General features: G+C 41.0%; 1 protein-coding gene across 3 annotated transcripts in view; it reads left to right on the plus strand.

The window, feature by feature from the left end:
• Positions 1–3,664: 3,664 nt before the first annotated feature.
• The window catches only part of URI1 (URI1 prefoldin like chaperone), a 43,589-nt gene continuing 22,093 nt past the window's right edge, over positions 3,665–25,160 (plus strand). The window contains exons 1-4 of one of the 3 annotated variants that reach the window (XM_075510723.1): positions 3,665–3,876; positions 16,631–16,665; positions 20,750–20,828; positions 23,206–23,341. In XM_075510723.1, the coding sequence (XP_075366838.1) occupies positions 3,805–3,876; positions 16,631–16,665; positions 20,750–20,828; positions 23,206–23,341 (322 nt within the window). In that variant the 5' untranslated portion in view covers positions 3,665–3,804. Of the gene's footprint in view, positions 3,877–4,130; positions 4,433–16,630; positions 16,666–18,394; positions 18,983–20,749; positions 20,829–23,205; positions 23,342–25,160 lie in introns of those variants that run through there. The other 2 variants (XM_075510725.1, XM_075510724.1) reach the window with 2 other exon arrangements.

The following is a 25,160-nucleotide window of genomic DNA, read 5'->3' on the forward strand; positions in this document are numbered from 1 at the left end:
GAGAGGAATATGCTAATGTCAGTACTATGTGCTGATGTTTCTGACCAACAACCATTTCAAAACTTTACTTGTTCTACACCTGGACAATGAAACCAACAACAAAAAAACCCAAACCACCTGAAAACATTTAGTTCAGAGACGGATCCAAGAAAAAATCCAACAGTTCTAGCATGTCCATTTCATGCCAGAAGACTGAGTATGAAATTTCCCTAAAGCAGATCAGGGACTCTGCTGTTGGCCTGGGGAGTTCATTCACTATTCACGTTATCGGACTGTCTCCATGTGCTGACAACAGAGGTGGTCTTCATAGGTCGCGTTGTGTTTTCCAAAGATGCATTCCTCTCACGGGAGGTCTGTCTCAGGGTAACTTACTCTCCAACTTGATAACAATGAGCTCCTTTTTGTCACTTTTCCCCGGTACCCATTTTCCAGCCAATCCAAATGCAATTGTTGTTCTTCGCGTAGCTCTGCGTGTATGTGTGCACACACGTGAACTCCAAGGATGACCTGGTTCTTAACGCTCTTGTCCTCATCCATGACTTTTTGTTGCAATCCATGTTTTTAGACCTAAGTTTCTGGTCTTGCAAAACAGAGGTGTCATGGTTTCGCCTTTGTTTCTCTTGGCAGAAAGACTGGCTGGGGCATTTTCCTTCATCTGTCTCCTCTTTCTGTCCTCTCCTTGTTTTCCTCTTCTGTTGTGCCCGCCCTCTTTGTGGAGTGGTGGTGAACGACGTTTAAGGAGTACAGGGGAAGGCACGGACTTCTTCGCCGAAGGAGAATGTCTTTTGACCCAGAGCCCTGGTGTGAGGTTCTCTGCTGCAAACTTAACTTGACCTCTCCAAAACTTTGCTTCTAATCCTCTGCTCGCACAGGTAGAGCTGACCTGTTTACACCAAAACCAAAAGTATGACACTGATTTCTCATTGTCAAAGGCTCATCTAATCTAGCTAGCTTGGGTTCTGGTAGGAGCTCTGCCAGCAGCCCCATCTTTGGCTACAGTATAGGCATATCTGCTGACTGCTAAGCCATCCACTTGCAAGAGAACATGTAAGCTTTGCTATTTGCCATTCCCTCACTTAATTACAGAGAGTTCTCCAGAGTTTTCCCCAAGATTTTATGAAAATCATCTGGTAGGACATGTAAAAGATTTAATGTAGTAAACAAGTAAACAAAAATCTGCAGCTTAGAAGGCCAAATTTCAATTTGATTTATTTTATATTACATAGAGCTTCACTGGTGACAATGGTTTTGTACAGGTTATAAGTGCAAAAGAATGTGACCCAGAGACAGGCTTCATGCTCCTCTTTGGCAAATGCTGTCTCCCATCTGTTTGTCACTATTAGAACATTTCTCCATTGGCAGAGGAAAAACAAAATGTACAAAAGGATCCAGTAAACTATTCCATACTATCGTCAGTACAACCAAATGCATACAGTCATTACTCTGATAATGATGTAGCCTCTTATTTTGGCCAACTGTCAGAAGTCTTCAATGCAATACATTTAGTGACCGAATGATGTACTAGTGGCATGTGAAATGGCGAAGTCTTTGGAACAGGAAACAAGAGAAACGACTGCATGCCTTTACATTCTACTTAGAAAATAGTGTCCTGTGATATAAAATTCCTACTTTGTGGCTCCTCTTGTTAGTTAAGTGCTTTTTTATGTCAGGCAAAAAATTAAAATCTTGAATAAGATATCTTTATGTTGTGCATCTGGTTTGTCCTCCAATCGAGTTGAGATGAAACGGGATCAAACTAGAGCATTTAAAAATGACCTGTGTTTGTAGTATCTCCTCTGGGGGCCCTGTTAACTGGAGAAAAGTTTAGAAGAGGTTCTAAGCAGACCGAACAGGAGTTATTTACTATGAGCATTTAGAAGGATCACAAGATTTGTATAACCTATTTAAACTTGAGATATTCTTTTGCTGGTGAGCTATTTTCTGATGACAATGTATAGGCGTCTCTTGTCCATTCAGAGGATCCAGAATCCCTCGGTGACAAATACGTGCCAGAGATTTCAGCTAACTTTCAATTATTCTTGAAGATTATGGATGTAGTTATTTCATAAACCAAGCTACCCAGCTGCAGTTGCAAATTTTTATTTGCAATATTGGAAGCTGTATTAAAGCCTGGCTAAAAGCTAACTTCCAGCTTGAGTAACCATGCTTTGAAAATTGTTTCTAAATTCCTCATCTGTAGAGCTTTAACAAGCTCTTTAAGGGGGATGGGAACCTGGATTTAGAAAAGTGCACAGCACATACTATGGGATGTATATAACATAAACAGTTGTTTTGTGGTGTATACAGGGTTAGTTCTGCTCATGGAAAGGAAGGGTCATTTCTTTTGCGGGAGAAGGAAACCCCTGATCTAAACATAGGGAAGGTGCACCTTTGTACCTCCATCTTATGACACGCCTGCCAGTGCCCGTGGGGAAGACAATATAAGCCCCTCTACTCCGCTGGCAAATACATATGCTGGGTGTTCACAAACGCCTCCTCACTCAAGGGAAAGGTGCAGCAGTCAACACAAGGTCTATCTATAACTGAACCCACCTACGTGCTGTTCAGTGTGCGGAAGTTAAAATACACCTGCTAGAATTGCAGCAGCCAATCGAGCAGCATGTGAAGTTACTCAGGTATTCAGCTGTGCTGTGATCCGGCATGCCGTTGAAGTATGGCTCCATTCCATTACCAACATGTTACTTCGGATGTGTCTAATGCCATTCACGAAATTAGCTAATGAATTTACTGCACATAAATTACTCTGTGGTACTCCCAGAGTGGCTGCCACTCGCTTCCCATGCGGTAACTTTCCATGCAGGCAAGTCCGAGTGCTGCTCTAAGCGATTTCAGTGACTCCAAAGATACTTTGCAGTCCTTCAGGTCACAGCAACCTACTGTTTATTCACTGTCAGACGTCCTGACAATGTAAACTCTACCGAGCAGGCATTCTCGGATCACTTATTGTGACATCACCTCCCTGTTATAAGAGCCATGCAGCTGTGGGTTTACGCACATGTAGGATTGCTGTAGGCTGATCCAAACACTCCACAGACGACGGTTCGGCTTGCTGAACCGAGGCCTACGCGCCCGGGGCCTGCGCTCCGCACAAGCGCAGGACCGAGGGCGCCCGGGCCGCAGGCAGCGGGGAGGCCGAGCGCCGCCAGGCCGGAGCGGCTCCGAGCCCGGGTCCCCGCGCGGGCGGCGGGCTGAGGCCCGGGCCGTGCCCCAGGGGAGGCCGCCCACCGCCCCCGGGGGGCCGCCCGACCCCGTCGCGGGGCCCGGGAGGCAGCGGCCGTGCCCCCCGCCCCCAGCCCGCCGCGGCAGTGGGGGGGGGGGGGGGGCCGGCGGCAGCGGCGCCGGGCAGGGGGTGGGGAGCGCCCGCCTCTCGCGGCTCGCAGCCGGGTGCCTCCCGCGGGCGCGGCGGGCCGCCTGGCGGGCTGGCTGGCTGGCTGGCTGGCTACCCAGAGTGCAGCAGGCAGGCGGCGGCAGGCGGCGGCCGGCACCGAGCTGCCGGCGCTCTCCCGGCCCGCCGGCGCAGCGGGAGCCGGGCCCAGGCGGCGGCGCGGCCCAGAATGCGAGTGTGAGATGCTTCCCCCGGCAGCGGCGCCCCGGGCCCAGGCGGCGGCGGCCCCCGCGTGGATGCGGCTCTGGAGCCGGCGCTTCGCCCTCCACAAACACTTCTATAGGACTCATTCGCCCTGCTGAGATCGGCCCGGCCCGGCCGCCTCTCCCCCTCGCCGCCCCCTCCACGCCGCGGAGCGGCTCCCTCAGAGACTGCCGGCCCGGCCCGGCCCGGCGGGCATGGAGGCCCCCGGCGGCGCCTCGCCGCTCAGCCCTGCGCTGGTGGGCCGCCTCCGCCAGGAGCACGAAAAGGTAAAGGCCGCGGCCGCCGGGCCGGGCCGCAGCGTGAGGAGGGGGGCGCGGCCGGGGGGCTCGGGGCGGCGGGGGCCGGGCCGGGCCGGGCGGGGGGGTGCGGAGGGGGGGGGCGGGGAACCCCCCCGTTGTGGCGGCCCCCCGGCGGCACGCGCCGGGGCCTGCGTTCGGCGGGCGGGCACGTGACGGCTCTGACGTCACGGGTGGCGGTTGAGGCGGGCCGCGGCGGGGTGACCCGGAGCACCCGCGGGACCGGGCCGGGCCGGGCCGGGCCGGGCCTGCGCTCCCCCGCCAGCCCGCTACGAGACCGCCTCCACGGGGAGAAAGGGCGCCGGGAGGCGCGGGGCCGGGCACGGGCGGGGCGTGGAGCGGCGTTGGCAGCGGCGGTGTTGCCGAAATGCCCTTTAAAACGAGACACGCGAGGCCGCTGACCGGGAGCTAGCAGGAGTGACAGCCTGGGAGAGCGCTGGGGAGGCTCCGGGCCTGCCCTCGCACACCCTGCGCTCTGCTGTCGGAATACTTGCCCTAACACGCCTTGGAGACCGTTACAGTTAACGTAAGCGTAAAGCGTGCATACGCAGCTCTTAAACGTGTGCTTTCCAGCCCCTTTCCGCTTCTCTGTGGTTCCTCCAGTCGCAGGGCCGATCGCACACCTCTTTGAAACATGGTCCTGCGGGGAGGCCCCGCGCAAGGCCCAGCGGGTGTCTCTGAACTGTGTCATCTCATGGGCCGACTGGAAGAGCCGGGTATCAAAAATAATTGTTCGTGACTTGCCTTAAAAAACATTGATTACTTTTGAAATGGGTTTGAAAGAGCCAAGCTCCACTGCGGGAATGATTCCTGAGAATATGGAGGTTGGTTCCACATGTGGCCATACTACAAAACTCAGACCTTTTCCTGCAGGTTACACTCATGATCTAAAGCGAGTGGGCCCTGCTAATTGAACGAGTGTGATTTTGGGCTCGTAGGGCCAAGCCTTCCAGTGAGCTCTGTGTGGGTGCAGGAGTCACTGTGGAACTTGTGGTCATGTTCAGTGTATTACTGGCACAAGTACCTTTCCCCAGATCTGCACGCCTTTCAGTTTTTCTGCTCATTTTTCTCATATGATAAAAATCTTTTAAAGCTGCTTCTAAGATGCACATTAGAGCTCCTCACTTATGACGGAGGACTTTATCTTCAGTGTGTATTGCTTTGTCACATGCGGGCTTAGTTAAGAGTAAGAAAACTAAATAACACGTACATGGTGTAAAAAAATGTGCCTTGTCTGGAATACTGCGTGCAAAAATGTGTCTACTTTTGAATAGCACGCTAGATCATTACTAAAAGATCTGTGTAACCAACTGACCATTACTGTGGATGAACAGTAAGAGGATCTGCTGGAATACTCTGCGTCGTCCATTCTGCACGAAGAGTAACCCATTATGCCGATAATTGGTGATAGTAACCAGTCTGCTGTGTAAGCGGATGTCTGTCGTAACTACATAAAATTATTCCCAGTTCATGGTGAGACCCCTCTGTAAGCAAGTTTAAGATTCTTCTTAAACAGATCTGCTCCAGTGGAAAAGAGGCCCAGGAGACCATTAATTAAGCCTCTGTTAGGCTGATGTACCAAAATCATATTTTATCATAGGGAAACTTTACATAATTTCTGCAAATTGGCTAAAAAAAATTGTATGCTTCAGCTTCAATATGAAATTATACTAAAGAACTACATATCTTGGTTACAATGGAGTGTCATGATAAAGATATAGTAGACTTTCCCTCTATGCAATGAATATATATAATTGGATTACAACAGTATTTTCAGTTACAAAAATATTGTATTTTAAGATGGAGGAGGTCTTTTCATTTCAGCTGCCTCTTTTCAGAGATTCATACTTTTCTCACAAAATTACTGAAGTTGAAGGCTCATGTTTTGGTCTTGGCACAAAGATGAGGGAGAATTAGTTATCCAGTGCTTTGGTAAACTAGTAATTATAGTATGAGCTTCATAACAAATAGTAAAGTTATTTAGCCAGCACTATATATATACTGGCATTTAAGCAGGCACATATATTTCTTTTAGTTACTGTGATGTTGTGCTGTCCCAGTGACGCTTGATTAAGTATAAAGCAACCTATTTATTCCCATTAGTCTGAAGGCAACCTTTAGTGTAATAGTGAAATACAGCATTATCTATCTGCAGAATTAAAGATAATATTTGATTCACGGTTGATTATTTTAACATCTAGGCCATTGTACAACCCTGGTTCAGCCACAAGTCTGAGCTTTTAAGTGCTAAAGAGCTGCTCTGGAGAACACGTGAACTGAGGCTTCCTTCCTGTTTAAAAATATTAAAAGAACAGGATGTTCATGGCTTTCTATCTTTAATCTGATTGAGGCTGCAACTTCCAGGTTTAGGACCCCTGGTGAAAAGTAATTTTAATTCTTGTTTAGGACTGCTTGCCTGTTGGACAGATTTCATCTTGTTAATTTGTAGTGATAGTAAGACCAAACTGTTAAAAGCAATTTTCAGTGCTCCCACTAAAGGCACTTTGTATAAAAACATGACTTAGAATGTGTATCTTGGGGATAAATTATAGAAGAATATCTAGTAATTTTCATGATAAAGACCATCATTGGAAGCACAGTGCCTGCGTAAAGTTTTGAATATTTCTGTAAGAAGAATATAATGTATGTATCATGGATTACTTGCAAAAGCAATATATGTTAGCTGAAAATACTGCGTTAAATCTGTTGCAAGTTAGTACAGGAATTATAAAATTAATATTTAAATAGGTGGATTCTCATGCTATAGAGCCTGCCTTTAAACATAATATTTTATATACATTTATTCCTACAATCAAATGGGTTGGGATTACTAACTGATAGGAAGTTGACGAGTCGGATCTGTATGATTTGGTAAGACTTGTGTAGACAGTGAATTTACAGTGGGCTGATACGTTCTATAGTTTCTGAGCAATGCAATGAAGATACGTGTAATGGGAGACATTACAGCACCAATTAGACCCAAGAGACACTTGTAGAGTGCAAACATAGGCATGGAGAATCTAAAGGATTCCAGTGTTAGCTGGCAATATGATTTTTTTTTTAATTTTTTTTTTTTATTGCACTGACAAACACATTTTTTTATTTTCCTTTTAGGAAAATTAGGACAAGGACGTGACTCTCCTGTCACTCATCATGACAACAAAGCACAATTAGGTGTAGTGCAGCTATTACCGTAACTCATTGGCCACTGTGTGTTATGACATATTCTTAATTTTTATGAATTTAAATGGTGGAGCTGTATGATCTGTAATTTCCAAATTGTTTTCAAGATCCTGGGTACTTGCAGGTTTTTTAACAGTTGAACAACTTGTAGGTGGGTTATGGGGAAACAAATCACAGAATCATAAACTTACATACTTTTAAATTGTTTTTCTTCTTCCTATATGAATTACTTCTGGGGCTGGCTGTTTCTAAGTGTTTTTCAAGTAATATCTGTGCTATGAAATCAGCAACTTGGCAGTTTTAAAGCTGTTTCTGCAGTCTGAAAAAGAGCAGCGAGACTGAGTAGGGTCTTGTACACTTCACGCTGCTACAGGAGCCACTGGAAATCTGGAACTGCTTGCTTGCAGACTCAGCAGATGAGATTCAGTGTGCTTTCCAGTGCAGTGTCTCCCAGGGTATTGCACTTTTTCCTGCATCCAAGTTAACAGAATCTAAAGAAACCCTGGGTACGAGACACCAGTGCAGTAGGACTTCATTTTGCACAATAACTGTTTGAGAAAGGTTAACATAGCATCCGAAGCTTGGTTTGGCATGCTCCTTTTTAAAAGGACCTGTCTGAAGCTTCATTTGCCATATTCCTTTTTAAAAGGTACCTGGACAAGTACCTCTTCAGAAACCTGTGATGGCATCCACTCCACCCTGTCCAGTGCTTTTTTGTAATAGTGGGTTCCAGTCATGTTTTCTCATGTGCTGCTTTCAAGTAAAAAGGGCTTGAATTAGCCCTCAGTCATTATCTGCAAGCTTTCAATGTAATACTTATTGTTCCTCCAATATTAACTGATCATTACTTTTGCTTTTTTGTAGTGACTATTTGTCTATGTTCTTATTAGTATGAATTAAATACCCACTAGTTTATATAGTGTCAAGAATTGTGAAATAAATTAATGTTTTTTTAATCATAATTAAAGTCAAACTATTCACAAAAGAGTTGAAAGAGTGTTGCCTTTATTCTGGAGTGGGCAAGTCTGTATATGTCCTGCCTCATCAGTAACTAAAATGTGTAGATGAGATTATATCCACAAAATTTAAATGTTACTGAATTGTGCTGCTACTATAGACATCTACAGATTCTGTGAGTAGATGCAGTGACAAGACTACTGTTTGGGAATCATCTTTAGTATCTCTAGCATCTTTGCAGGTCTCCATTCCAGAAGTTACGCTTCTAACCTGTCTTCTCAGATTGACTCAGGTACCCCTTGCCTCATGTATTTCTTTGCTCCTTTGAGGCCATGAACTTGTATTTTGTTTTAATTTGAAGTTCCACGCTTGCAGATGGATATGCTGGCTCGGAGCTTGCCATCTTGAGGCCCTCAGAGCAGCAGCTGCACTGAGACTTCATTTTTTTGTAGTGGGGCATTAGGACATGGGGCTGCACTGTGCGGTTGCTGGTTTTGCGGTCCCTCTTGTCTGTTAGCATAGGCTGCGGTTTCACTGTTAGTGTAAGCCGAGCGATTAGTTGACTGCCATAAAAAGTGTGAATCTCTCCACCACTTTTGTACCAGCATTTGTGATCAGACTGCCATGGGGTAAGAGGAATCCAGTAACACGTGCCAAAATAGTTGTGTCAAATGCCAGCATGAATGTGGCAGGGGAAATGCAGAGCCAGCGATGGGTGAAACTGGACTGGCCCTTTGGGCCGTGGCCGTGCTCATACCGAGTGAGAGCAGTTGTGTGCAACGGTCTCAGTTGCTTGTTCAAAAATTTCATTAATGATCATGTGAGTTATCCAGGAAGGAGATTACTTTAATTTGGTGAACAATTTTTTAATCTTAGGTTTTGTTGTGACTGCTTGCTTCTGCCTTTGAGCAATTTTAGGTTGGCACATTTGTGACACTGCTCAGTGACCTGGGCTGGGATCTGGCTTAAAACCAAACTTTGTTGTTGACTTTTTGCTTCTTTTTTCTTCCTGGATTATTTTTCAGCCAGTGTGGTTCCCTAATGTGGTTGATTGTGCAGCATCAGAAATGTCTGCCAGCAGATTGTGTTGGGGTTGGAAGGATAAGATGGTGGAACTGAGTCCTCCCTGGTGGAACTGTCTCCTCCCTGGAGACAGGGAGGGATTGATGACTAGTTTACTCAGGACTGTGGCTGAATGTTGAACCACAGCCTGAAGGTATGTCTGTGAGGCAGGTGCCATGGATCATGTTAATTTTAAGCTAGTTAACTCAGGTATTGCTAGCAGTGTAGTTGTTGTGCCATAGGCAACATGAAAACTTGCAAAACCTGCTTGAGATGTTTGGTAAGTTAGATCATGGGAGTTCTATGCTTATGTTGTCTGCTGCTGTCTTGGTACATGAGCTAGCTCGGATATGGTATAGCCACATGAATATGTTTACCTGAAGTAAGCTAAAATACTAAGTTACGAGTTCCTTAGCTCTGTCTCAAGGTTAAGTTACATGAGATGGATACTGACTTGCTACCAGGGAAAGAAGATACCTTACTCCAGTTTGTTCCTCGTTTGCACCAGTTCACTTGGTTCAGAGCTAATTAAACTCACTCACTTAGGGAGAAATGTCCTGCTGCCGTTGGGATTTTTGCTGGGTTTGTGAGTTGAAATGACTCCCAAAGGGGACTGGTGAACAGCAAAACAGCATAAAGGTGTTGGGAACTCATGGCTGGAAGCGAGGAAGAAGGGTGCTGGCTCATGTGAGCTGACAGTGCCTACCTGGCTGTCAGAGGGGAGCGGGCTGCCACGCTTACGTGTGCGTGTGCAGTTACTGCAGGGTAGCTGTAAGTTGTTTGTCTACGTGACCTGTAACAGCAGCAGCGGTCACAAGGTAAAATAGTCTTGAGAGGGCAGAATTTCCCAGCTAGCAAAGAAGAGATGAGGCATTTTCTGTCTGCTTTATAATTCTTAGATGTTTCAAGTAGAATTTTTAAGCCCCCCCCCCCCAAATCATTTTGGTCAGATGTCATAGTTTAGCTCCAGTCGGCAACTAAGCACCACACAGCCTCTCGCTCACCCTCCTGCCCCCCCACCGCACCCTGTGGGTTGGGGGAGAGAACCCACAGAGCAAAAGTAAGAAAACTCACGGGCTGAGATAAGAACAGTTTAATAATTGAAATAAAATAAATAATAATAATAATGATAAATTGTAATGAAAAGGAAAACTGTGTGAGAGAGAGGAACAAAACCCAGGGAAAAAAAACCAAAAAAACCCAAGTGATGCAACCGCTCACCACCTGCCGACTGATGCCCAGCCTGTCCCTGAGCAGTGATCGCTGCTCCCCAGCCAACTCCCCCAGTTCATATACTGAGCATGACGCCATATGGTCTGGAATAGCCCTTTGGCCAGTTGGGGTCAGCTGTCCCGGCTGTGCCCCCTCCCAGCTTCGTGTGTGTCTGGCAGAGCACGGGAAGCTGAAAAGTCCTTGACCAGTGTAAACATTACTTAGCAACAACTAAAACATCAGTGTGCTATCAACACTATTCTCCTACTAAATCCAAAACACAGCCCTATAGCAGCTACTAGGAAGGAAATTAACTCTATCCCAGCCAAAACCAGGACATCAGAACTTAGTTTTTATTTATTGATAAATAATAGTTATGCACTACTTTTTCTGCAAAGCTGAGAGACCCAGTTGTGTGTGCACAATTAATACAAAAATAGTAGATCTTCACTTGTTTTCTTGTGGAGAAAGGTAAAAATTGTGGTTATATTTTTAAATAAGGTTTTTTCCTTTAGAAAGAAATGTTTGCCATGATTCAAATTTTTTTCAGTCTCTCTTTTCCTGCAGTATTCTTCCCAAACACATTTCTTCAAAAGGCAAAAGTTTCCACCCAAAGGGGGATTTATGTTAATAATTTGTTGAAATGTAGTGTTTTGAGTAATAGGATTTAATAAATGAAAATGAGAGCTGAGAAATGCTTTCTTCCTTTTCCATTAGATCATACAGTGTGCCAACAGACTGAAGAACTTTTAATAGTTTTATTTCATTTTTTGATTGAAAACGGGGCTTTAGGAAAAACAATTGTGCAAATGTTAATTCTGTCTTTCTCCATCAGTGATTGCTGTGTTTTAGGCAAGTACTGTGTAGTTTCCTAGAGGGAAAAATGAAAATTCATTTTAAATGTTTATTTTGCGTGTGGCTTGTTACATCCTTGTTACCAAGAGATGGTTAAATATTTGACCACCCGTTAGTGTTCTTCTGTAATGTAAAGTCGTATTGTGAACTGGTTATTTCATCAGTAAACTTCTAGGGTTTGGGGGTGTGACAGAGAAATCTCATGCATGAGTTGCATGGCAGAATGGGTCTTGATACTGCAAACATTTGCAGATGAAGGCAGCTTGCATGCATGTATCAACTGCAGTAAATACTTGAATGCACAAGGTTAAGCAGTTAAAACTCCGCAGAGTTGGAGTCATCTGAATTAGGTCAGTAGTGGAAATTATCTTGGATTTATCATGAGCCTTGCCAACATGGATCTGCATTTCAGAAAACCAGCATACGCTTCCACTGTAGTTGGTGGAAGGTTCTGAACAACAGAACCAAGGTCGAGACTGAGAGCTTTACACAGTCCCAAATGGCAGGGACAGTGTCCTGAAGGCAAGTCATTGGTTTTCGACTTTATTAGACCCTTACTTTAATTACCACCTCATTACTTGCTCTGCTTCCACAAAAAGTATTCCATACTGTCATTTTCCCTAAGTGACTGGAAATGTGATTGAAAGGGATGTTTAAAGTGAGACTAATTCAAGATTAAATAGTCACAAATTATATTATTGCTACAAGTAAACAAATTACTTGCATATCTGATTTTATTCAGATTACTTTTCAAGTGGTAAATAATGCTTTATCACTTATATAGTGCTCTTACATCTTTAGAGTGCTTTTCTCACATTAATTAATCATCATTAAACACTCTGAGGTGGGTAGGTTAATACTATTATCCCCATTTTGCAGATGAAGAAATGTAGACTGAGAGGTCGTGATTTGCTCAAGGCCATATAGAAGAAAGAGAATCAGAGCTGGGATTAGATCTGTGTTCCTAGCTTCTAATTTCAGAAGACCAGCCAGATTGCGAGCCACAGTTTTGAAGCAAAATATACAAGTATGTATGTAGAAACAGCACACATTTGCTTGGCCTCTTAGATGCCTAACTTGCAATTTGTTTAAAGTGAAACTTTGCTTTGTGCCATGCTGTGTATTTCCAGCTTTATACCGTGTTTATATCCCCAAGTGTGGAAATAGTCTCTCATTCGTTTAGGAACTCTTCCTAATCTGATAGGGCATTTTTATTTTCATCATTTTCATTGAACTTTCATCTTAAAGATACCAGTTTCTAGTTCTTTAGACTTGAACATAACTGTGTGACTTGGATACAGCAGGTTTGGCATTGGTACCCAAAACTGTCTACAGATGATACCAGTACCAGCTCTGTTGCTTATAATTTTTCATGAGCTGAGACATAAATAAAATTCTGACTTGGCAGCTTGCCTTACTGCTGTTCAGAACAGATGAGAGAAGAGTTACCCTCAGTGTGCTAAAACCATCACCTTTGTAGGCAGTGCCTAGCCACTTAGTAGAGACATTCACATGTGTACACTCCACCTTGGAGGACTACCTAAATAAAACAAAATAGTCTTGGGCTGGAGAGGAGAGCAGAACTATTTGTGCATCGCTGATGATAATCAGAAGCACCACAGAGAATTATGTTCAGCTGTTAGTAATGGGAGCACATGCAGAAGCAACAGGTAAAGAAGAACGAGGTGGAAGAAAGAGGTACCCTTGTGCATGAGGGTGAGGACCTGCTGGGGGAAGGTGGGGTAATGGGGAACAGGTTAGAGACCCGTGGGCACGTACAGGTAAGAATCAGCTTTGTGCTACAGCATCCTTCTCACCCGTCCTCATACACAGGGAAACATAGCAAGTGATTGTAGTGCCTGGCTGCTGAGTTAGGAGGTCTGGCTCCTGTTTCTAGCCCTGTTCCTGACCAGTGTTAGTGGTTAAGTTACTCAGCCTGTAAAATCAGCGCAGTGCTTTTCCAAAATGCTGTACACTTTAATTCATGGAAAAGTTTTTGAGCTCTTCAGATGGAAGATCCCGGAGAAGGTGTAATATAAATAGATAGACTGGAAGGAGAGAAAGTGTTGAAGATAAAAGGAATTTTCTGCCTTCAGACAGCTAACGAAGTGTTTGGCTGTATGATACGAGTTGTTTGGGGGTGATTTGGAGTCACTAGTCTGCAAGCTGCTCTGTGTTCAGATTGGCACGATGGAAGTGGGGGACGCCTGCGAAGCGATCACAGGTCTAAAGGTGATCCTTCAGCTCTGCTGTGACCCTGCTTGTGAAACCTAGAAACAAGACATTCCCTAAAAGCAGCAATGTAGTCTTCCCTTTAAAATAATCTAGATCTGGTAGTAATGATAGAGAACCAAGATGTGATCTCCTGCTTTACAGTTTGGTTTTTAATCGAGAAGGAGTTACACTTTGGGTTACATTCACACAGAGATGTGCTCTCCCGGGGCTGTCCCGCGTTGCCGCTTGTGGAGCTCCCAGGTATGGCTCTGTTCGGTCAGGGGCTTGAGAAGCACTAAATTTTAACAAGTTGCTGTTGGAGGAAAGGAAGGAAACAAGATATTTGCCCATTTGTTTTCTTTTAAGACTACGGAATGTGTTTTCCAACAGTGGATCCTGTTTTAATAACCAGACCCATGATTAGGTAATGTTAAGTTTGCTGCAAGAGTAGTTTAATAAATATTTTAGTATGCAGATAAGCCATTGATAACCACATGCATTCACAAACTCATACATTTTTATGCCTAAAAGGGGACAATTCAGAGTTTATTGATACCAATTCCACTACGATGTCTTAAAAGTAATGCATAGTTGGTGGCACTAGGCGTCCAGACAAATTGAACTCAAATGAACAAACAAACAGGTCATTTATTTTATTTACCCTGAAAGGAATTTTCATTCTTTAATTGTAACTCTAGACATAAATTATGTGTGGAAGATAGACTAATGATTTTCCCATGTTTGATTAAAAGCAAAGAATCAAAGATTTGTTTATATATTTATCTATTTGTTTCTTTGCTGTGATAAAACCAGTTGTTATCCAAACAGTGTGACTGACCTAATAAAGGACATACGCATAATTGATCTCCATCTGTTTTTCAATATTTATTCTCTCTCTATTTTTTAATAGAGTTCAGTTCCAGAAGTGCAGCCTGAAATATTTTTAAGGTGGTATAATTTAGCACTTCTGTAAAAGGTCTCATTTTATGCTGGCCACTGAAACGAAAAGGTTTGTTGTTGGTTCCACCCTTTAGTATCCCTTCAAGAGAGATTATATCAAAGAAGAAGAATTAAATTAAAATTGATTGGTGTTATTGATTTTTCTTTTTTTTTAAAGGGGATAAAGGAAGGGCTATGGAAACAGCATATGCGCCTATGCTGTTTTACTGATGGACTATTTTTTAAAAACATAAAAATCATATGTGCCCAATTTACATATTTACTAATTAAAAAAGCTTCCTGGAAACATTAAGTAGACTGTCTTCTGTAACCTTTAACATTGTAGCTAATGGATATAGCCTGGAAATTTTCATAGAAGGTCCTCTAAATAATGTAAATGATTATGAATATGTAACTAGTTAATATGCAGCTACAAAAGGATTATCATGTAGAGGTTAATGAACATGCTGCTCTCATGGTTTGCAGGGCTTTTCTTTTTGTGCTTTTAGCTCACTTCATGCATGGAAAGTCATGTATTGGGAATGGAAAGCTTCCTGCCTTTTCCATCTTCATCTGTAATGGGGCAATTAAACTGGAACTTTCTTAAAGGATTTCATAAACATTTTTGTATGCTTAATTATGTTGTGTGCTTCGCAATCACTACCAAATCTGAAAGAATGAAGGATGTTGATAGGATAGGCTCTGACTCTTCTACTTGTTAGTGGTGGTCTCCATTGTGTGTTAGCATTGTTGCGAAATGTGGCTGCGCTCTATGATTTATACCTTTTACAGAAACTTTACTCTTAAAATGGGCTTAATATTAATAGGTTGAATTAGATTTCTGAGTTGATGTCATACAGAAGTCCGTACATTTATTCTTAACCTTAAAAATAGTTAGCTTGCAGTTGAAGGAAAATATTTGCTAGGCATTTGATTTATAGGAGTTTGAAGCAAATGATAAATTTAAACTTGGCTTACACGGGACGAGTTACCTGGCTGAATTTCCTGATGGATTATGAAATAGCGTAACCACAAATGTAGAGCTGATCCTTTTCATTTAAGTACTTTACTCTGTTTAAAGAACTATTAGCTCACAAAGTAGTCCCTTTTTTTTTACTCCTGTATGAGTAGAAAGTGCAGGGTCTGAGATCTGTTCTTCAATAGCTGCACATATGCTAACTAAAAAAAAAATTGTCTTTCATTCTGTTGTTTGGAAAAAAAAAAAAGAATTATCTGCTCCAGTGATTTCAGTGGTACTTGAATGTATGTTATTGTTTTCTCTGCAAATTTTCTCATTAATTGCTTTCAAATGTTACCATTATTTTGGCTATAGGAAAAACAAAATTTGTAAAAAAAAAAAAAAAAAAAAATCTAGAAAATGCTTATATTGTGAAGATGTCTAGACATATTTAATTGCCTGATGGCTTCATTGCATTTCATATAATTGAATGAAATTGTTTGTGTTATATTTTTGGTAACCATTATTCAGAGATCAGAATATGTTTTGAAAGACAAAATCTCCGCGTAATTATGGCAGAGGAGGTCACAGGTTTCAGCATCTTGTCTGTTTGCTGAATCTACATAGTCTAAAAAAATACAGTTAAAAAAGAAAAAGTATTTCATTTTAACAATGTGCTTTATTTTCTAAATTATTTTGGATCTCTTGGGAAAGCCTGTGGTGTAAAGAAATAAGTGAAATATTCAGATTAAAACTTCCTTTTTTTTTGACACCCAGAAAGAACAGAAGGGAAGCCAGCAGTCCATAAAGGTGTCAAATACCCTTGTATTTAAACGCTACAAAATTAATTTGTGCTTTTTCAGATTAAAATGGCCAGCGTAAACATTTGTTGATGTACTGATAAAGGAAAAAGTGTTTTTGGTGCTGTGGGGTTCATTTGTTTTTGTTTTCTAATGAATGAGTATGGAAGTTACATTGATGTCTTGTTATAATTTATGTTGTTTTCTTACTCTGCAAACATATAACACTGAAAATAGATCTCCAGATTGCACAAACTACTACTAATCTTATATCGTGTGTCACCTAATAGTTATGGAGCAGGTATTGTACCAAAATATGAATTGAAAAGCTGTAATTTTTTCTGTGGTTATCAGTCTGCATTAGTGTGTGATAAAGTGTGCTGCTTAAGAACTACCATTCACATGCCTTTGCACTGACAAATAAAAATGTATACAGAGACACCACCAAATCTGTAAAGCTACTGTTGTAGTTTCTGATGCATTGACATTGCAGCTGTGTGCTTAGCCTTGTTTTTTCATGAGTAGTTATCTGTTTTAATGACAGGTGGTCACTAGCTGCCAAGAAAAAATCCAGCACTGGTAAGTGAAAAATGTTTGATTACATGCCTAAAATACTGATGAGTAACCTGGTTATATTTTAGTAAAGTACTGCTATTTATTCTAGTGATAACCAAATCCTACTAGCATGTTTTGGGGATTATAGTTAGCCATAGCACAGAATTATTGCAGTGTACTCTCTTTAAACTGTATATCTTTTCCACTGATATCATTACTTTAAATCACAAATACACTGAACCTCAGTGTTTATACTTCTGTTTTAAATACCCCGCTCATTCGTCATTTTTCCCTGAGTAACCTTTTGGGATGAATGCTAAATTTGCTTGATTGGTGAAAAGGTACTCCCAATGTAGAATTAATTATTCTTGTTGTTTTCTTTCTAACTATGGAGCAAGTAGAGAAATTCTGCTCCCTGCCACCCCATATGTGCTAAAACAACATGAAAGTAATGTTTTCCTGGTTTTTTCCCCCAGTAAAGTGTGTGATAAAGCTTAGTTTGTAATACTTAGAAAGAAATGGTTTGTTATGTAAAAAAATTATCTCTGGGCACTTTTTTCTCTGTTGGCAATCTATGGTTAATAGAAAACATGCTTAGTAAATAATAGTTTTGTATGGCATCTGAGGAAAATGTACATTTAATGGTGAATGAAATCTTATATTATGAGTTACTGTGAGATATAACAGTTGATCTTACAGATATCAAATTACAATATATCCATGCTGTGTTTACCATGATTTTACTGAGAGAACAACAGGAGCTGTCTTGATTATTGTCTGCAGGGTTATTGCAGAATCACAGCAACTGCCCCTTTAGTGGTGAGATTAAACCTTTGGTTATACACCATCAAGCATATAATATTTTAAATTTATTTTAAGAGGCTTTTTCTTCATGCCTGAAAGATCTCCAAGCAAATAATTTATATTTAGTGTGTATCAAATGTTTTTAGTTTAAATGCACATAGGCTGCAAGCACTGGATAAGAGGAAAAAATTCAAGGCAATCTATACACATCATCATATTAAATTCTGACTATTGGCTCGCAAAAATAATCTAAAACTAATATGTTTCATTTATGTTTAAAATTCAGAGACTGCATTAATTTTCAATAAGGGAAATAATATTGAAGTGCCTACTGGTGCTGCTGTGGTGAAGTCAGGCAGAATATTCCTAGCACACGTACTTTCTCAGGAGCTTTGCAGTGTCCGTACCAATTTGGTCTCGTGTGAAATTCTGCATGTACGTTCTTTCACGAAGAGACGGTATTTTTCAGAAATGAACTAATTGCCAGCAAGCCTTAAAATTTGAATAGATTTTTAGAAGTTTGGAAAGTTGTGACACTTACTTCCTCTTATAAAAATGGCTGAGGTTTGTGGAGCGGGGTGGGAGGGTTGGCTGTGGAAGGAGGAGCTGCTCGTGTGTTTGCTTTTATGCAAACTCTGGCCATGGCCCCATGAACTTGGGGGTTTTGGGCACAGAATGAGAAAAGGAAAACCTAACTTACTGGTATCTTTGATTTAGAAAAGCAGTTTCTACAGCATCCATACAATCTTTACTTTATAAAAAATTATTTAAAATTTAGGACCCTTATTTAGATCTTGATTGTGCAAGAGCTGAGTGCTCTTGTTTCAACTGAGTAATTTGTTCATATAAGACCTTTTAAGTAGTCAGTGACACAGAAGAATGTTAAATAGAATGGGGTGAATAACAATAGGGTTTTTAAATGCTCAGCTTCAATATATTTCCATTAGATTATTTTCTTTCTCATTTTTTAGTACACTTCTTGAGGTATATTTCTAAAGCCCGGAATCCAATAATGGGTCTGGTATGGGATTAAACATCTAGACGTGCGTTTCCCCTTCTAGGGACGTGTTCATAGCTGGAGTCCCAGGATTCATCCTCCCTGTTCACTTTGGTTCTTCATTGCCTATGGGGACTGAGCTTAGTGCCGGCACGCCCCAGAGCTCGTGTGACCATCAGCTGTAGGTGAAGAGGGGGTCAGCTTCCTTCCTTAAGTAATGCTGTTTCAGGCCAATTAATTAAAAAGATTGATTTTAATTTTCTTTATCTCGATGGTCCAGTTCAGGATGTGGCCGCACTTTTAGAGATTCCCATGGTGGAGGTTTGATCAGCAAAGGGCAGTAGTCCCACTGAAAAAAGAAACATACTTTGCTCTGTAAAGCAAAATAGCTTTTGTGGCAAGTGATTTCTGCTGTACCCTAATCAGATTATTCAGTAACAGGCAGCAGTCAGACCTTAAAGGCAGTATCTTCTTTTCAGATTAATGAAGAAATGTTGAGTGACTTTCAGCCATGAAACGATGGGAACGTTTAATCCTGCTGTGAGTGGGGGGATTTTCATACCATTCTCTTCCCATGGAGTCTTGTCTTTGCATTTGAGACATGGGCAAGACCTTCGGCTGGGGGGTTGTGTTTGTTTTTCAGCAAGTAGTTGGAGTGCATCAGTGTCTATTTCTCAAATACAGATCTCTCTGAGGCAAAGGCTGGATTCTGTAAATATCATTAGGTAACTGATTGTTATTGTTGACACCAAGTTGTCATTATATTGCTTCCCCCCAAAAAAAAATCTCAGTGAATTTTGTTAAGATTCATGAGTTTGTCCTTCCTCTCTGAAGGAAGTGAATTATATTTTCACTGTGATGTGGACAATGGACAGAGAAACTGGCCTAAAATGTCTGGGAGAAATCTGCTGTCAAACAAAAGCAGCAGCAAGCATCTTTTGTAAATCAGTTATTTGGAATATGGTTTTAATGTCCAAGTGGCATAAAAACCTAAATTCCTTTTTTCAGGACCAGTTCAGCAACTTAAAATATGAAGTACTCCAGGTATAAAGTAGGGTGATTACAGCAAAGTTCAACTATGGAAGCAAATGAGTCACAACATAGGAGTATCAGATAATTTTTCATAATGAATGCTGAAGAAGATTTCACTCTGCTTATGGATCTAAGAAAATCAATGATAATATTTTGAGAGTTGTGTTATCAACTATGACGTTCATTTTTTCAGCACATTTATAGATTGCTTTCCTGAATCATCCTCAGAAAACCTGTAATTTGCATCTTGGGTCAGCATTGTTAAGTGTGCTGCTCCATGCTTTCAGTTGCCTTTTATTGCAGAATTTACTACCATATATATGTTTACTATTTTGAAGTACAAGTAAACAATATCATCAAACCTGACATTTATATGCCAGCTACTTCATGCAGGAGCTGATTTCTGACCATCTTCAGAATGGCACTGGTCCATTAAAAGACTATTTCCAGCCGAATTTAAGTATTTAAGAATGTCTTCACAAAAGAAGGCTTTTTAGAGGGAGTGTAGTTGCGTGTTTTGCACACAAAGGGAAATCCCTGCAGCAGCTGAAATGCTGTATCTTGCAAAGTCCTCTGAAAAGCCCGGTGTCTACCATGGGAATAATTTGTCTAAGTTCACCAAGCCATTTCTGTCTTGAGAAGTAACATGTAGCATGAGCCTTATTTACATTTTGGATAGCGAAGCAGCAGAAGGGATGTTCTTCACCTGCCTTGTCCCTTGTCAGGGATCGAAGATACGACAGAATCCTGGTGGTCAAGCCGTCTTTCAGGAGTGTTGACTCTTGGTAGGAACACAAAGTTCACGTGAAAATCAGAATTAATTAAACTTTTGCCTATTTATGTCAGCTCAAACCAAGGTTGTGAATCCTTTATTACAACTGATACTTTGAAGAATTTGCCTCTTACAAAGTGTAAACTGGATTTTCAGTTATTTTTCTAAATATTGATGGTGGTATAACTGTTGAGCCTGAACATGGAGTGAGATATGTCAAGTCCTAGTGAAAGAACTGGTTCTTTGCACCATAAAAAATTCAAATTCAGAAGGGGACATGCACAATCTAAAATGATCATGTCCCTATTTTCATACACGTTATTCTAAGATAATCTAGCTATTATGTTTGTCATCCCAAGTCTTTTATAAATAAGCTGTGATATGTGTTTAAGAGTAAAATAGTTTATTTTTCTGTATTTTTTGTGTGTTGTTGAACTACTAGCAGAAAAACAATGACTCTTTACTTTAGATATGAAATTGAATCAACTTGAATTTGTCAACAGGAAGAAGGTGGAGAGCGATTATGAGGCTCTTCAGGAACGACTCCGTACGTTGCCCGATAAACTGTCCTACGATATCATGGTATGTACGCTGTAGAGTTCAGAGAAGGAAATGGGCTAACATTTTTCGTAACTGAGGTATCTGCACTGGCAGTGAGGTATTATTCAGGTTGCCATGTAGTACTGAGTAGCGTTACATTTATTATGATAATAGTTAAACCTTTGCTTTTGTTTCTTCCTCTTTTCTTTGAAATCCATTATAAATTACAATGTTACTGACAACTGAGAACTGATGACATAAATGCTAACACAAAACCTGACATGTTTGATATGTAAATCTATTGTATAGAAAACTATAATTATGACTGAATTACAGTACTTAGTCGAGAAGAAAGTGGCCATAGTATTTCCTGATTCATGGAAATAAACCCTAGAACATTGATTTTTACATAAAAAGGTGCTGCTAATTTTTGTTTCACCGATCTTCACATTGACATAGTGATCTTTTCTGGTGCTTTGAATCTTCCCTAACAGCTGCACAGCTCCCTCGGTAAACTTTACCCTATTGGCTTGTGGTCACCAGAATTTTGACCAAATTGGCTTTTCTCTCTTTCTTTTTTCCCTCCCCCCTTCTCAGGTCTAATTCAAGATATATCTTTGAAGGGAGGGAAGTTGTACTGTAAATAATTGAATGGCTAATTTCAGCACAAAGTGCCTGACTACTTTCTTCCTTGGTAGCCTGGTTCAGTGTATAGAGTTGAGTTGTTACAGTTACCATGTGTACTCCAACGGCGTTGGAGTACACTTACCATGTGGGAAAAGAGAGTGTTTCCCTGTCCTGTGCTAATGATTCAGCTCTGGATTTTATGTGTGTAGTCCCATCACCATGTGTATATGCATGGCCACATGATGTAATGCAGAAAGATTGTGCTGTTTCAAAGCATAGAAAAAAACCCCTATTTTAAAAAAGCTAGATAGGGCTTATTCTTAGTTAAAGTAGCAATGTCAACTCACATCTGCTATTTTAAATGTATATAAATAGTTCCTATTCTGTTAGCCAAATATTTTCATATGTTTTCAATTTTGCTTTCATCATTTTGGGGGAAGAGTGAACAGGCAAATGATGCAGTCTGCTACTTGAAAACCAAGTCAGGAAGGGTACATGTGCAGGAAAAGCACATTCTGCATAGTCTTGATGTCAGGATCCTGCCTGCTGCAGAATTGTTTCAAGCGTTCAGGGGCTCTGAGCAACCTGATCTAGTTGAAGATGTCCCTGCTCATTGCAGGGAGGCTGGACTAGATGACCTTTAAAGGTCCCTTCCAACCCAAACTATTCTATGATTCTATGATTGGTACCCTCCTGGATACTGAAGCTATGGAAGACCACTTTCCAAGGAAGCAGATCCACCAGGTCAAGTGCCCTGCTTCAGCACAAACGCGATGAGAAAGCAAGAGCCTATCCTGAGGATATGAAGAAGGCAGCAGTGGAATAAAGTAGAAGGAACTGACACAAACTGGCTGAGACAGATCTCTTTTTACCCTAAGAAAGAGAAAACTTGACAGGGATGTGGTTCTTAGCTTTTTGCCACCTCCATTTTAATTTGATTTTGGTCTCCTGATTTCTTTGCAATTGAAACCCAAAGGCAGCCAGGCAGGTGGCAGTAGGCCTGAGGGTAAGAATGCAGGTGCAGGAGACAGGAGTGAGGGTGGCCAAAGCTGCTCCTCAGTGGTAGGACTTGCCCGAGCGCCGTCTGGAAAGTGTGGGCTGTGGAAGGTGTCTTAAATCATCAGAATAATGTCCCATACATTGTAATACGTGTTAAAACGGGGGTTACACATTTTAAGAAGCATCTCTTAAAGTTATAAAATGTGTTTATCACCAATGTGTCTGGTTCTGTGTATTGGTTCCTGTGCCTGGAGGGTCACTGGAGGATGGGCGTTGCTTGGTGGCACGCTGCTCGAAGGTTGAGGTCTGCATACTGGTGAATGATGAAACAAACTGAGATTAAGCACAGTCTGTGATCCTGCTAGTAGCCCCACAAATTTACACTGAGGTTTCTAGGTACTTACTATTAGCAATACAGATACAGAGAAAAGCAACTCATCTTTGAGTTGACCATACCTATTTAAGTATTTTAAAAGCTGTAGCAAAGCTGAACTTACTTTTATTAGGAATTGAATGTAGTCTGTGTATAACAAATAGGTAGCTCACCTAAATGATAATATTTTTATTATCAAGGCTTACGTGTTGGGATTAAGTGAATTTGTTTCCCACGTGAGCATTCAGCTATGCTATAGTTTAATGTCACAAAACAAGTTTAGTCATTAAATAACTGCTGTAGAGTTATTATTTCTTTAACTCAGTGTTTTACTTTTCTTTTAAAAACTAAGACATGAATGACTGTCTAGGTTTTATTTTCACTAGTGATTTTCAGCTGTTTCTTCTGTGCCTTTGACAGGTACCTTTTGGTCCTCTTGCCTTCATGCCAGGAAAACTTGTCCACACCAATGAAGTTACTGTTCTGCTTGGGGACAACTGGTTTTCGAAATGCTCAGCAAAGCAGGCTGTTGCTCTGGTTGAGCACAGAAAAAAACGTATGTATGTTTCTGAACATAATTTAATAGTCAAAATTATGTATCTTTGTATTAATACATAAAATTAGTAGCATCTACACCATTGGGTTTTTTTGTGAGGTAGCTAACAGAAGTCTCATTCAGATGTAATATCAGTTTAGCACCTTATTTTCCATCTTTACTTGGTATTTTATTGGATATGCCTAATTTTTTTTAAACATCTAGCCAGAGCCTTTTTTTTTTTTAATGATACACCAGCTTAAGTTACCAAACTTCAGGTTTTGATGTTAGATGTTAGAATACAAGATCAGTCAAGATTTGTTCATTTGTTTATTATACACAGAAGTAAAAAAACCCAAAACAAACTAAAACCCCCCTTTCACTTTTCTTTAATGTGAGAAATGCTGTATTCTTTTCCAGAAAAGTGAACATCACATTGTACTTCTGCTCTTAGTTACCTTATTCCCTATTTTCTGTTTCCTTGTCTCTTCTTACTTCTTTGCTGACTTGTCCTCTGTGTTTTGTTGGTTTTTTTTTTTTTCCCCTTTGTCCATATAATTTTCCAGCATTCTTCTCCCTCTACACATGCTTTACTCCTGCTTGTTGGGTTTTTTTCTTGCTTGCTGCTCAGCTGCTTATCTGCCACCTGCTCTCGATGTTCCTATCCATTGGTGTGGAGAGATCCACTGGATCTCCCCAGATGAAGTGCTGTTGTTGAGGACCAAATTCGTCTTACACAGCAGTAGCTCACAGAGGCAGATAGGCTATTCCTGGTTGTGTTTCCAGCTCTTTTTAGTTGATGGTGGGATCTTGGCTTTGAAGAGCCAGGACTGCCAGCAAGTGGTATGCATAGTGCACTTTGGAACCTCTTTGTGTTAGAAAGAATGAGAGCCTAAAATATTTGATGTAAATGTCAAGGAAGGAAAAGCACAATAAAATGGAAAATAAATTGGTACCTATTAGCCTTTGCTGTTTGCTTCAGATAAGCGTTTGAGTAAATTTTTTTGTATTGGTTTTACCTATAATCTGTCTCATTCCTGAATGAGTGCTCACTGCAGCTTTGCCCTGTGTATGTTACAACTAGCACAACTGTTTACATTGGATTTTTGTTTATAAGTTCAGCTATCCATGTTGCTGCCTGCAGCAGACTACCTCAGAGGTTCCCCATCTGAATACTTTTTTTTATCAATTCTGTGCAAGCAATATTTGTGTAAGAAAAGTTTTTTTTATAAAAATTCATTTGCTGTATTACTTTAAAATATTCTTTTATGAAGAACATTACCGAAAGTATGTAATTTGTATTTTACCTATTATCTTTCTTAATCTGGTTCTCCTCACACAGTTTTGCAATTTTCTTTCTTACTGAAGTGAATCTACAGTATTTATTGTGACTCTTGCGAGATCTCAGGTCCATAGCTTTTTCCTTGATCATCTGATACTTTTTTCAGTGCTGCAGAATATTTTTGTCACCGTTACATTCAGTGAAATCATTTGACCTTTGCATAGTAGATGTTTGAACATTAAGTAGTCTGCTGGGAGACACACAATAAATGCTGGATTCTTTCCTTTATGATCTTTTAAATTGCATTTAAAATATGAACTTAGAAATACTCATTTCTTTAAAGCAAAATAGTCATTGATGCCTGGATATAAACCCTCCATTCAGCTGATAGTTCACTTCAGCTGTGTGATGGCTGCCAGTGGGAGGCTCCAAAACACTGATACTAACTAAAAACTTTTTATTTAAAGGACTATTTTCAGTTTTGGATTATAAAAACCATATTAGTACATACAATTCTGAAAAAAAAAATTTCTTTCATAGATACACTTTTCTCCTTTA

The sequence above is a fragment of the Mycteria americana genome, chromosome 8 (assembly GCF_035582795.1).
Source record: "Mycteria americana isolate JAX WOST 10 ecotype Jacksonville Zoo and Gardens chromosome 8, USCA_MyAme_1.0, whole genome shotgun sequence".
NCBI classification, from domain to species: domain Eukaryota; kingdom Metazoa; phylum Chordata; class Aves; order Ciconiiformes; family Ciconiidae; genus Mycteria; species Mycteria americana.